We start from the raw sequence: 14454 nt of genomic DNA, 5'->3' as shown, positions 1-14454 counted from the left end.
CACCGCTATCACAACATCCCTGAAACTGTAGCATGACAATGTTATCGTTTGTGGCTCTGTCCTGGCCCAACAAATCTTATGACTGAGGTGTCAGTCATAAAATAAGAAGTGAAGTATGGGTTGGATTCAGGCACATGCAACTGGGCTAGTGGAAGCTGACTTCTCTGCCCCTTCCTCCCCACAGTAGCCCCTCCACCCCACCCCCAAATGCGACACAGATGGGGGTGGTGGGTCCTGCTGAATGGGTTAGGCTGAGGTGGTGCTGCAGGAATGGAGAAATCCCAGGAAAGAGAGCTTCAGCTGTTGGGCAGAATAGGAATGTAATAAATACAGCAGTGGCACCTTCCGTAATGAAAGCTGTGCTTAATTTCTGTGATTTATGCAATTGCCCCTCTCTCTGCCTGGATCACATTAGAAAATAACAGTGACCATAGAAGATGTTCAAAATAGATAAAGCCATGTGGAGCCCGTGCGTCCTTGGCTCACAAAGCATTCCCTTCTTCTCTACTTCTGATGACCCATAGCTGATAGCAGGGTCTGAGAGACCAACTTCCATCACCTTTAGCGGTATCATTATCACTTGCACAAAGCTGCATCCTATGCTGATTTGGTCATTTATCTAATGGAGAGAACATCTGGCAGGCAGGGGTGTGTGATGGGGTTGTGGTCCTTGCTGCTGCCAAGCCAACACTGCTACCTTAGAGCATGGGAACCAGCAACCATGCTGCTAAGGTGATGAAGAAATGGGGTCTATATTTCAAATGCATCTGCGTTGTGCAAGTGAGACTGCAACAGAATGTTGCAGTATGGAGTCTCCAATTCAGGGTTCTGGCCAGACAGCCATGTCCTCTTCTGGGATACTCCATCCCATTCTTCTTCCCATTTTGCAAGTTTTTCCTCTCAAGAGTCAGATAGCATTGCAGACCCACTGAGCACACTTCATCCACATTGGGCTGTTTGGGGGTAACCCATCCTTTATTTTTCTGAAGGGCTTTTTTTTGTACTTATGCAAATCTTAAGGTTCCCTCAAACCCACTGATACCTCCCACTTGTGCATGGATGGTGCTGTTTTGGGGGCTACATAAGGATTGGCACTCAAAGAATGAGTAGCTCTTAGTATATAATTTTTAGACATGGTTTATTGATGGCATTGTCCCACATGAAGAGTTGCTTTACGCAGTAGATGCTTTCCTTCTTCCTAGGAATCACCACCGTGTTGACAATGACCACCATCAGCACTCACCTCAGGGAGACACTGCCAAAGATTCCATATGTGAAGGCAATTGACATCTACCTAATGGGATGTTTCGTGTTTGTGTTCCTTGCTTTGCTGGAATATGCATTCGTAAACTACACATTCTTTGGTAAAGGCCCTCAGCATCAGAAGAAAGCAGCTGAAAAGGCCTCCAGTGAGAAGAGGAAAATGGAGATGAATAAAGTTCAGGTAACTGACTCCCTGAGTTTTCATATATTATCATTTATATCTGGATGAGGTTAAAAACGTTGAGGAAGCAGAAGTTAAGGAAACCCATACAGAGCTATCTCCCTTCTGCCACATTGCATAAGACCATATGGAATGCGGTAGCCAGCACAGTTCTTGGATTCGTCAGGCACTTGGCTTCATTTTGGAGCTGGAAAGGCAAGATATTAAACTCTTAATAAATAAATGTAAAAATGTAAAAAAAAAAAGTTTCTAGCCCTCATGGTTGTGGGAAAGCTGCTTTTTGAATTAGACATTAAGAAAGGAATATGCACCAACCCTCAAATGAATTAGAATAAAGCTCTTAATGGCTGGTGTGTGGCAATAGCATTACCAATATTATCTTTGTTTATAAAGGATCTTTCTGTCAGTATTAGCCTAGAACAGGGTAGGCAACCTGGGGACCTCCAGTGTTTTGGACTACAACTCTCAGCAGCCCCAGCCAACATGGCCAATGATCACAGATTATGGGAATTGTAATCCAAAACATCTGGAAGGCACTGGAAAACATAGTGACCTGTTCACATGACACAACAGCCCATCATGGGTAAATTTTAGGGCTGTGCATGGACCCCCCCAATCCGCTTCAGGCCCTCCTAATCAGACCTGCTTTGACTAAGACTGATTCAGACCCCATCCACTTTGACTCGGTTCCGGATCCAAAGTGAGATTCAGATATCCGGACCACTCGGTTTGGGTGTTTTCCCATTGATTTGCATTAGGGATGTACGAAAGTCACTTACCTGTTTGCGGATTATGTTGATGTTGGGGGGGAGGCGTTCCATCCCTCCCCCCGGAATCCTGGCTGGCCGGCTCCGCTCCGCAGGGCTTCTATGGAACCGCCGGCTGGCTCCGCCAGCAGCCGGACATCCGGCCGCTGGCTAGCAGGGACACAAATGGACACAAACACACAACACTTGCATCCCTGCAGTCAGCCGTGATAGGCTACGCAAATGTTTATGTAGCCTATTACATCTGACTAAAAACAAAACAAAACATGCGTACGCATTTGCGTTCCTTATTTTGGCACGTCTTAGTCTACGTCAAGATTTACGTAGACTAAGACGGTGAAAATAAGGGAAACGCAAATAGCGTAGCGTACGCCCGTTGTTGTTTTATTAGTCAGACATGATAGGCTACGTAAACATTTACGTAGCCTATCACTTTTTTTTTTTTAAACCTAGCCGTGATAGGCTACGTTATGTAGCCTATCACATCTTTTTTTAAAAAAAAAAAAAAACTGGAAATGGCGGTGGCAGCAGCCAGTCAGAAGACCGGCCGCTGCCACCGCCGAACCGCTGCCGCCCAGACGATCCGCCCCACTTCCGCCACCGATTTCGGGGGGGCCAAATGCACTGGCATTCACCCTCCCCGAGATCCGTGGCAGAATTCTCTGACATCCCTAATTTGCATAGGAAAACACAAATGGTCATAACCTTTTCAGTTTTCATGATAATTACATGAAACTTCAAAACCTCTCTGCTGACATGGAGGGGATCCCACCTGTCAAAATTCAGGCAGTTTGACCCAGTACTCTTTGTGCTAGGTGCAGCTGAAGTTTGATTTTTCCACAGAAACTCTCAAAGCAAAAAGCTATACCTCTCAGTGCTGCGTGTTTTCATGACAATGGAAGGAGAAACTAATGGAGGAGTGCTGGATTTTAATTTAAAAGGAATCAGCTTTACTGTAATGTGGTCCATGTAGGGCTCCACGAGCAGGTTCTCCGCACCAGTAAAAATCGCTTCACAGAACATACTTCCTGGTGGGGGTGGGGGTTGAACATTATCTGACTTGCAGGGGCTGCTCAACCAGTGAGAGAGGCTTCCCCCCCTCCCCCCTTTCTCCTTTCCCCTGAAAGTCCAGATGCACCCGCATTTCAGGAGCAAGCCTCATTGAGCACAATGGGAGTGACTTCTGAGTAGACAGACATATACTTGTGCTGGGAAAGACAGCAGTAAACACAAAGGGGACTGGGAAAAACGAGGATCCAAAAAATCATGAAGGGGTCCACCTGATTTCATATGATTTCTAAAGAGGAGGCCCACAAAAACACCATCCAATCACAAAGCACATCTGCCTCCATGGACTGAAGCAGAGAAATCATGGATCCACCACTCATGGGTGCAGCCATGGTGTAAAAAATTGGATTCGAGGCAGGGATCCTCATGATTTTTACAAGAAAGATACCCCCAAACACCGTCATATCACAGAGTACATCTATGCCCATGGACTGAGTGACAAAAACATAGATTTTGGGGCTTCATAGCACCATCATTTTATAAAGCCGTGGATATGGATCCTCTGAATTTTGGGCAGGTCCCTCCTGCCCAACCCCCATCAAAGCACAGAACTCACCTTTGTCCAAGTATGCACACTAAAAATCCCAGATCTGCTGCTTCCCAGCAGATCCCAGATCTTCTTCTTCACCTCAAATGGTGTGAAAAATCATATGAAATCAAGAGGATCCCTGTCTCGGATTCCTGTTTTTGCACCATGGCTGTGCCCACGAGTGGCAGATCGGTGATTTTTCTGCTTCAGTCTGTGTGGAGGCAGATGTCCTCTGTGACTGGATAGTGGTTTTGGGAGTAACCCCTTTAAAAACCATATAAAATCATAAGGATCCCTTTTTGATTTAATGGATCTTTTTTTTACTTTCTTCCAACACGAAGACAGAAACCAGACTCCATTTTAACCCTCAGGATTTTTATAATGAAGGGGCACTGTGCCTTGTCAATTGAGGGGGTAAATTGCTGGTGGAAACTCCCCCAAGGACTGCTAACCGTCTCCTGCTCACAAGGAAGAGACAGCTAGCATGCGGCAGGGACGTGCACCTCACCTCCTCCTGCTGACTGAGCGATTCACAGCTCTTTTTGCGTATAAGTCCATGTGCACATAGGGGCCGCGGTGGCTTAGTGGTTAAGACGCTGAACTGCAGACCGGAAGGTCGGCAGGACAGCAGTTCGAGACCCGAGTGCCGCGTGACGGAGTGAGCTCCCGTCTTCATTCCCAGCTCCTGCCAACCTAGCAGTTCGAAAGCAAGAAATTGCAAGTAGATAAATAGGTACCGCTTCGGCGGGAAAGGTAACAGCGTTCCGTGCACCTCGGTGTTCAGTCATGCCGGCCACATGACCACGGAAGCGTCTTCGGACAGTGCTGGCTCTTCGGCTTAGAAATGGAGATGAGCACCACACCCTAGAGTCAGTCACAACTGGTTGGGGACGCCTTTACCTTTTTTTACTATGTGCACATAGACTTCCAATTAGGGATGTCGGAGAATTTCTCCACGAATCTCCGGGAAGCCGAATGCCAACGCATTCGGCCCCCCAAAATTGGTGGAGAAACGGTCCGCCCCCCAGCCCCCCCCCCCGGGATGGGACTTACCTTGCACGAATGTCCCTGGCGGCGGTGGCTCCCGGCGGTGGTTCGGTGGCGGCGGCGGCCGGTCTTCCGACCAGCTGCCACCGCCGCCATTTCCAAGTAAAAAAACAACAACAAACGTGATAGGCTACGTAAAGATTTACGTAACCTATCACGGCTAGATTTTCAAAAAACACCATGATAGGCTACGTAAATCTTTACGCAGCCTATCACGGCTGACTTTGGGGGGGGGGAAGCACGTACGCAAATGGCGGCACCCATGGGCGCCGCCATTTGCGTTCCTTATTTGGGCACGTGTAGTCTACATAAACATTTACATAGACTACGGCGAAAATAAGGGCAACGCTATTTGCGTTGCCCTTATTTTCACCGTAGTCTACGTAAATGTCTACGTAGACTACACGTGCCCAAATAAGGAACGCAAATGGTGGCTCCCATGGGCACCGCCATTTGCGTACGCGCTTTTTTTTTTCTTTCCAAAGTCAGCCATGATAGGCTGCGTAAACATTTATGTAGCCTATCACAGCTGATTGCAGGGACACAAACGGCGGCAGCTACAGCCGCCACCATTTGCATCCCGGCTGGCCAGGAGGATTCGCGGCCGAAGGGACGGGGCGCCTCCCCCCCGGCCAGAATTTCGGCCAGAGGGACGGGGCGCCTCCCCCCCAGCCAGAATTTCGGTGGAGAGGGATGGGGCGCCTCCCCCCCACCCAGAATTTTGGGGGGAGGGACGGAGCGCCTCCCCCCCACCACGAAGCAAGCTGCAGGACCAGGTAAGGGACTTTTGTCCATCCCTACTTCGGACCAAAGCAGTGCACAGCCCTAGTAAATTTGCCCTAGAGGAGCTGCAGCAAATGCCGGTCTCTGTTATGAATATGCAACCCCCAACCAGGGGTTGCCATGGATTGTCATGTTGTGCAAACTCAGCCAGTGGGGGTTATTTGAGGGTAGGGTTGGCGGAGAATTTCTCCCCGAAACTTCGGGGGGCCGAGCGCCAACGTGTTTGGCCCCCCGAACAAGTTTCGGGGAGAAATCCTCCGAACCCCCTCCCGCCCCCCGCACCCCCCCCGGGACGGGACTTACCTTCGTCGAATGTCCCTCCCGGCAGCGGGTCTGGCCGGCGGGTCGGCGGGTGTTCGAGCGGGGCGGGAGCGGCAGCTGGTCTTTCGCCGCCGCCGCCATTGCAATAAAAGAAAAAAAAAAAACGCCCCCTGATAGGCTACGTGACGATTAACGTAGCCTATCATGGCTAGATTTGCAAAGTCAGCCGTGATAGGCTACGTCAATCGTCACGTAGCCTACCACGGGTGACTTTAAAAAAAAAAAAAAAAGTGTGTACAGATAATGGCGGCCCCCATAGGGAGCCGCCATTCCCGTTCCTTATTTGGTCGCTGTAGTCTACATAAACATTTACGTAGACTACGGCGACTAAATAAGGAACGCGAATGGCGGCTCCCTATGGGGGCCGCCATTAGCGTACGCGCTTTTTTTTTTTAAGTCACCCGTGATAGGCTACGTGATGATTGACGTAGCCTATCACGGCTGACTTTGCAGATCTAGCCGTGATAGGCTACGTGAATCGTCACGTAGCCTATCAGGGGGCGTTTTTTTTTTTTAACTTTCGCGTTCGCGGCTGGGCGAGGCGGGAAGCCTCCCCCCCGGCCTGAATTTTGGCCGGGGCGAGGCGGGAAGCCTCCCCCCCCGGCCTGAACTTCGCGGGGGGAGCAGGGAAGCGCCTCCCCTCCACCGCGAACGTCCTTCGACGACAGGTAAGGGACTTTCGTCCACCCCTATTTGAGGGTTAAACAACCTTCGCATAACTTATGATCTGTTTTAGGATTATGCAAGGGTTGTTTAACCCTCAAATAACCCCTGCTGGCCAGGTTTGCATAACACGACAACCCACCGCAACCCACAGTTGGGGCTTGCATATTCATAATGGCAGCCAGCATGCACCATGGCTCCTCAGGGGTAAATTTACCCATGATGGGTTGTCATATGGTGCAAACTGGCCCATGTCTTTCACAAAACAACTACACAGAGAATGGATGTTAGAGAATTCCGCCACGGATCCCAGAGGGGCCGAATTCCAGTGAATTCGGCCCCCCGGAATCTGTGGCGGAACGGAGCCCCCCGCCCCACCACCCCGCGAAAGCCCCGCGAAATGGAGCCTACCTGGTGTACGAAACCCCCCTTACCTGGCTCCGCCAGGTTCCGCAGGTGGGGGGAGGCGATCTGTTCCTCCCCCCCCCGGAATCCTGCCCAGCCGGCTCCGCTGTTTGGCCAGGTTGCGGAGCCGCGGGCTAGGCCAACCCGCAGCAGGGCCTCCAGCCGCTGCCGGGCTGCTGCGGCCACAAATGGCGGCTGCCATAGCAGCCGCCATTTGCGTCCCTACGCCGGCCTGTGATAGGCTACATATATATTTACGTAGCCTATCACAGCTAAAGCAGGGACGGAAATGGCGTCCCCTATGCCATTTGCGTCCCTGCTTTAGCTGTGTTAGGCTATGTAAATATTTACGTAGCCTATCACGGGCTTGCATAGGGATGCAAATGGCCCGGCAGCAGTTGGAGAGCAGAGCCGGCTGGGCAGGATTCCGGGGGGGAGGAATGGATCACCTCCCCCCACCTGCAGAACCTGGCAGAGCCAGGTAAGGGGGGTTTCGTACACCCCTAGTCCTGATAACTCTACAATTTGATCATGATAGAATCAGGAGCCATTTTCTTGTAAACACAGACCCTTTAATAACCTAGATAAATGGCCTTTGACCTTTTCAGACCCAAGGCCCACCTTCTGAATTCAACATAGAATCATAGGGTTGGAAAGGGCCTACAAGACCATCGAGTCCAACCCCCTGCTCAATGCAGGAAGCCTGATTCCCAGGCAGTCTCCCATCCAAGTACTAACCAGGGCTGACCCCGCTTAGCTTCCGAGATCAGGTGAGATCGGGCGCATCCAGCCCTTTGCTCAACTTGGGACCCACTTGACAATAGTATGTTTTATGTTATTTCTGGAGCAACCATATATCTAGACAGATCCTTCTTTGTCACCATTCATCTTGGTCCCCTCTCCTTTCCTAGACAATGTAGAAGTATCTGCTGTTTGGGATTTGGAAAGAGTTATGTGGACTGGCTGTGTGTGTTCCCAAAGTGGGTAGGAATGTCACATTATAGTTACATGCCTCATGTTTCCCATCGGGAAAGATTTTGCTGTTTTTGTACAAATGTATTCTCAATTGGCTTAAGGTTGAAAACAGTAGTTCTGAGAACATGAGCCAGCTTTGGGGGGTGTTTGGAGTACCTGAATAATAATTGCTTCATGTTCCTCTGATCTCCAGGTCATTAGTTTTAGCTATGCAAGTAAGTTTCTGTCCATAGCAATTCTGCTCTCATTTTAGGACACCCTGTATTCTTCACTAGCCATTAAAGGGACCACATTACTTATTAAGTCAACTCATTGACGTTTGTAGAACTGGGCAAGCAGAGAAGCAGGGCAAAAGGTAGATGATAAAAGATACATATTATTTCCTCCTTCCATTTGGGAAAATGTGTTAATTTCTTAGCAATCATGATAAACTCTTTGTTATGAACTGTAAAACCTATTATTGAGAGAAAATGAATAGTCTGATGATTTATACAGATCAGGAGGCTCCAAGTGATTTAGAAACTCATTTTAAAATGAAACAGTCTTGTTCATAATGCTTTAAATTAAAACAGTAATTCATCTACTACTTGCCTTGTAATAAGCAATGAGTGCACAGTACTTTAAACAAAGGGACCCACGTGAATCATCAATTTAAGCCATTAGCACTTGTGAGTTATATGTTTAACAATAGAGCAGAAATAACAATAGAGCAATATTAATGATATTTACACTCCCACTGCAGATGACTACACAACAAAATTTGGAAGCCCTGTAATTTACCAATTGGGTTTAGTAATTAAAAGTCAATTTTCACTTCATGAGGCTTTTTATTATATGGTTTTGTCCAATAATACAACAGCCCTGTCTTGTTTGTCCCCAGCCTCAGATACTCCAGTGTATAGTATCTCTGAATGTGGACATCCAATTTAGCTAGGATGGCTAATAGATCTAACCTCCATGAATTTGTCTAATCCTCATTGCTGGTCGTACCATTAGGTCAAGTGAAGAAACTGCTTCAGGCAACAGATGTTGATGGATGGCAGCAGCAGCCCCGCAGCTCTTCATCCTGAACTCTCTAGATGTTCCCTACTTCTGGAGGAGAGGGCTATAGATTATTATTATTATTATTATTGTTATAGCAGCTTACAAGAGCTTCTGCTATTGAGCAATATAGAAATGTAGTAAATACATGCTGACTTTTTTCTTCTTGTGAGGAACCTGAGGTGGCTTACATGACCCTCCTCCTCTCCATTTTTATCCTCACAACAACCCTGTGAGGTAGGTTAGGCTGAGAGTTAGTGACTGGCCCAAGGTCACCCAGTGAGCTTAATGGGCTGAATAGGGACTAGAACCCAGATCTCTTGAGTCCCAGTACAACACTCTAACCACTACACCACAACGGGCTCTCCCAGGCTTTCTTCACACAGAGCTTTTATCCTGAGACTGAGATTGCTCCTTCAAGGAAGTTTGCAGGCTCTTTACATGACGCCGTTACCTGCACTAAATGCCCTTTGTGACTAGCGTCTCCTGCACTAAATGACCTTTGTTCCATTTTTAGATAGATTGCAGATAATGAGCTATCAAATTACCCTGCTGTGTTCCACTTGAGTTGCCTCTGTGAAAAGGGGAAAAGTGGCAAGAAGAGAAGTGAGATCAATGATAGATAATGGAAGACTCAGATACTAGGAGAAGTAGTGGGAAAGGTGGGGGGGGGGGAAAGGGAGTAGTTCCGATCCTGCATTTAAAATGGAAGCAGAAAGCTCCGTTTTAAATGTAGGATTTCAGGCTGGTGTAGAGATGCCCCCAATCTGTCCTAGCCTGCTGCCTCAGGTGTCTCATTGCCAGCGGTGAAGCACAATTCAACTGCCAGGCCAATCAGCTTCTGCATGTGGACTGGGGAGGGGCACCATCTTGTCCTTCGTCTCAGACAGGTGAATGTCTTGGGCCAGCCCTGCTAATTCTTCTTTTTTAAAGCCAGAGGTTATCACTATGTTTGGTGGAAGCATCTTGATTTTCATAAGAAGAGCCATGCTGGATCAGACAAAAAACTGAGGTTCTCTTCACCCACTCAGGAATCTCTATTAGAGCCGGGTGGAAAGAACTCTTAACTTCCTGCTGAATTTCCCCCGTGAGATTTAGCCCCCAACTGTGTAACGGGTTACCCTTTGGGGATTCTGCTCCCTTTGCTGTGCCCTTGTTTTGGCTTCAGCTGATGACTTGTCCACCACAGAGTCCCTGCGGAACGTTACCAGGCACTCAATCCATTAACACGAAGCCCTGCCCAGGCTGATTGGGAAGCATCATGTGGTCTGAGAGAGCACACCCTCCTGTAGCTGTGCATTGCAGGGGAAAATCACTAATGGTGCACGAGCGACTTTCAGGGAAGCTATACTGCCACTTCTGATCAAGTGATTGCTGATTAATTTCCCAAGGACCCCAGAGTCCCCAAGAGCACACATGGTCTCAAAGTCACTGTGGTAGTGAATCCTGCAATAGTTCCTTACATGTTACAGACACAGACACTTGCCCATGGCCGAACAGAGAGTTCAGCCTCTCTCTGTCCAGCACACCACTCTCCATGTCAACAATATTTCTTTCACTGTACATTCCTTCCTGGCATTGGATTTTTAAATGGACACTTAGTGAGGCTACTATGTGACTCCAGGTGTCTTCTTTCTATTTTTTGAGGGTGATACCATTGGTGAACTTTAAAGACTTTGCAGTTGCAACGGTATGCAATTGCCCAGGGCCGGTGGGAAAACCACTTATCATTCGTAGCATGTATGCACAATTGCCGCCTTCCTACCACCTAGCATACCTCTGGCAACTTCCTGTTGTACACATTGGAGATTGTGAAGCCAGTCAGAGGAAAGCAGAAAGTAATCTGCATTATTGCTGCTAGAAACGCCCAAAAGAACAAATCTGAAACCTAACAAAGGCCAAATATTCAGAGAAATGAGATTTAGCATTAAAGTACTCTCCAAACCAAGGTTATGTCTCAGAATATAGCACAGGGGTGCCGAACCTCTTTCAGCCCAAGGGCCAAATTCCATTTAAGAGATGCTCCCAGGGATCACATTGCAGTGGTGAGCAGGGCCGAAGGAAAATGGGGTTCAAACACCCCCAATAACAGCATATTTTAGTTTGTTATTTAGCTTAAAGTTCTTGCTGCCAGTAACTGAACCTAAGGAGAGGCATTTCCACCTTTTAGAATGGGGAGTGGGGGAACTGTCCCCAAGGCAGGAAACTAGCAAATGATTGGGGGCTGGGGGGAAGGGGTGGAGCCAGGGGAAAGGGGCAGGGCTTTCTGGGGGTTCTTGGACAGCCAGATTGAGACACCTCAGCCAAAGGTCCTGCACCCCTGATTTGGCATTTCTTCAGCAATGTAGGTCTCAGAAGGGGCAGACGTGGTAGCTTAAGGCTGCCTATTCTCTGCCCTTTCTGATATTACCAATGCATTTTGGGCAAATGTTTTATTAGCAACTCGCTAATTTTCAAGAGTGTCACAGAGCACTAATGACTGAGAGGCCTTCTCTAAAGTGTACTCCTTCCTTAGATTGACACCTGTGGGAATATTCTTCTTACCACCCTGGAAATGAGAAATGAAGTCAGCAGCTCGGATGTGCTTGCAAGTTTGAACGACCCAAGAGCTACCATGTATTCGTATGACAGCGCCAGCATCCATTACAGGAGGCCTGCCACGGCAAGAGATCTCTACAGCAGAAGCACTTTGGATAGACACACAGCGCACCAAAAGGGGCGCTTACGGAGAAGAGCATCACAGCTCAGAGTCAAAATCCCAGATTTGACTGATGTCAATTCCATAGACAAGTGGTCCAGGATGGTCTTTCCTATCACATTCATCCTTTTTAATGTTGTCTACTGGCTTTATTATGTGCACTGAGTTATGCTGTGATCCCTCACCCACCCAGCTCAGACTCCTTTCCCTCTTCCTCAATTCTGCCAATCTTACGAACTGCAGTAGCCACCACGCTACATGTCAAAGTACAGTATTCAGCCATTCAGTGGGTTAGGGTGTCTTTTTAACCACGTCCAAAAATTGCACCATGTTTACTTCAAAAGAAGACAGTATCTATTTGAACATACTATCATTCTTTTAGATCTGCTTTCCAAGTGCTACAGCATTGAAGATGTAAGTGCTCTTCTTCTGTTTCATTTTAAGATTATTTCTGGTGATCTTTCCTTTCCCTTTTTCTTAGCATTTAAAATATGAAATGACAGTCTGTCTTATTTTCCAAAAACACATTGTGTAACCCCCCCCCCCCCATACCATTTGCCAAACAAAGCTCAAGTGTTGTCTGAGAAAAGACAGACTATGGCTGCACACCTATGCACACTCACCTGGGAGTGAGCTCCATTGAACAGAGTAGGACTTCCACCTGACTTAACATGAATAGGATGGCACTGCACATCCTCTACTGTAAATGAGCACCCAGAACAAAAAGAACAACCTTGTGAGAAAGCATGTATACACATATGGAAGGCTGCCAACACCAATGGTACAGAATTAGGGCTGCAACATTTAATCAGTTTAACCTGTTACTTCATAGATTTAAAATATTTTGATAAATCAAAAGACTGTCCCTGATTAATAGTCAGCAGATCATTTTAAAATTGTTAATGATTTTTAATGCAAGTCTTATGCATTACAAAAATCACACATGGCAGGGAGCATCTTAGAAGAAGCCTGGCTTTCTCTCACACACGGAAGAGAGTGCTTCTCCCAAAATGGCGCCTGCTGCGACATGCACATACATTTCTAAAAAAAATACTTTTTCCCCTTCAGAACAATTCCTTTATTCATATGTACATTTAGGCAGATTTAATCAATAATTGATTAAAACTCGTACAATCTATCAACAAAGATTTCTTTAAGCAGGTGATAGCTCTAGGGTCTGTCTAGACAGAATATATAACCCCTGCTCTTAGGATCTGGGCCAGTAGCTAGTCTACAACAGAAATGAGGCTGTACCTGAGTCATACATTAAGGTTTGCTGGAAGAAAAGAGGAAACGTCAGATTTTGCCCTTCCCACTCTCATTAAAGGCTACTACAAACCTGTATCAGGTTTATACCAGTTTATCCATCATAATGCCCCTACACACACACACGATACTGGGAATTATGGTTTTGTGAGTGCTGAGAATTCTTTATTGGCGATTCCTGATCCCTATCGGAGAATAATGCTCCCTGGGGAGACAGAGTGCTTTTCTACACAAGGCATTTGTGGTGCACTCATTCCCTACTCATAGTTGTTTATGGGCTCTTTAGACAACATCATGACCCTCCAGTTTTGCTTTTGTTTGTAAACAGAACTTTCCATGAGTTTTTTTAGAGCAAGAAAAATGGGGTATTATTTCTGATTGGCGAAAGAAAGTGCGATTTCCTCTTATGTATTTGTGTGATTCTGCTATACCACAGTCCCACCTAGAGGTTATGTAGTAGAAAAGCAGTAAAGGAAATGCTCCTCATATAGTGCTTTCACAATTAAATGTCCCATTCTCCCTGCTCTAAAAAACTTGCGAAAAGTGCTGATAAGACCCAGAAGTGAAACTGGAGGATCATGATGTCATCTAAACCATAAACAACTGTGAGTAAGGAATGACGACTGCACAATAAATGCCTCATGTAGAAAAGCTCTGTATCACCATTGCTGTACCCTTTGACCTTATTGTACTACCAGGCAAACTGTTCACTTGTTTTTTCTTAGTTACACTGGAAAAAAATCCAAAGACACCTGATGTGGCTGCATTCCTGATGCTAAACAGGGGAAACCCAGACCAGTGCCTGTACTTCCACACTGTGCTGAGCCCTTCGGAGAAAGGACGGAATATTTAAATATACAGGGATTTTGTAAAGGGGTGTTCAATATGTCAACATGCAAGAGCCACCCGTTTTCATGTCATATGCTTATTAAGGTCAGCTAATTACATAAACTATTTCCCATAAATGGGAGGAACAGGGCCGGTTCACACAATAGCTGAACAGACAACCTTCTGCACTATCGTGTGGTAGCAATCTCAGGCACATGACCAGAACCTGGGGTCAGATCCAGCACAGTGCGAGCAGAAGATTGCTCATGCAATGGGATACCCTTGTTCTCTCCTCCCCCCAGTAGTCACTTGTGCAACCCTCTGGAGCAGATGGGGGGGGCAAGGAGGCTGCATAGGGAGGGGGAATCCATTCAGCCAGCGGTTTCCCTTCTGCTTGTGGAAGAGCACCACTGAATCCAATCCCATGCATATATCATTATGTAGAACTAGCGCAAAGGCACGTGTATTTGTATGCACACAGACTAAAATCCCTCACATGTAACATTTCATGTGCAGTGGGGGACGCTGACTCATCAGATATGGAGATTCACCGGTTTGGGAAATGCATGAACTGACCCCAGCCCCCAAGAATCATTTTATACATCGGATGTCACTGCAA

At 47.1% G+C, this 14454-nt stretch overlaps 1 protein-coding gene across 1 annotated transcript in view; it reads left to right on the top strand.

Moving 5' to 3' along the window:
* Window positions 1-13083, top strand: part of GABRB1 (gamma-aminobutyric acid type A receptor subunit beta1) — a 188305-nt gene extending 175222 nt beyond the window's left edge. Inside the window, exons 8-9 of the mRNA XM_084856854.1 lie at window positions 1203-1444; window positions 11559-13083. Of these exons, the coding sequence (XP_084712980.1) occupies window positions 1203-1444; window positions 11559-11906 (590 nt within the window). The 3' untranslated portion in view covers window positions 11907-13083. The remainder of the gene's footprint in view (window positions 1-1202; window positions 1445-11558) is intronic.
* Window positions 13084-14454: the final 1371 nt, after the last annotated feature.

The sequence above is a fragment of the Heloderma suspectum genome, chromosome 5, assembly GCF_057233095.1.
Source record: "Heloderma suspectum isolate Gila_16-S chromosome 5, 16-S_ref, whole genome shotgun sequence".
Lineage (NCBI taxonomy): Eukaryota > Metazoa > Chordata > Lepidosauria > Squamata > Helodermatidae > Heloderma > Heloderma suspectum.
The sequence above is the reverse complement of the archived record's forward strand: the minus strand, read 5'-3'. Positions and strand labels throughout refer to the sequence as shown.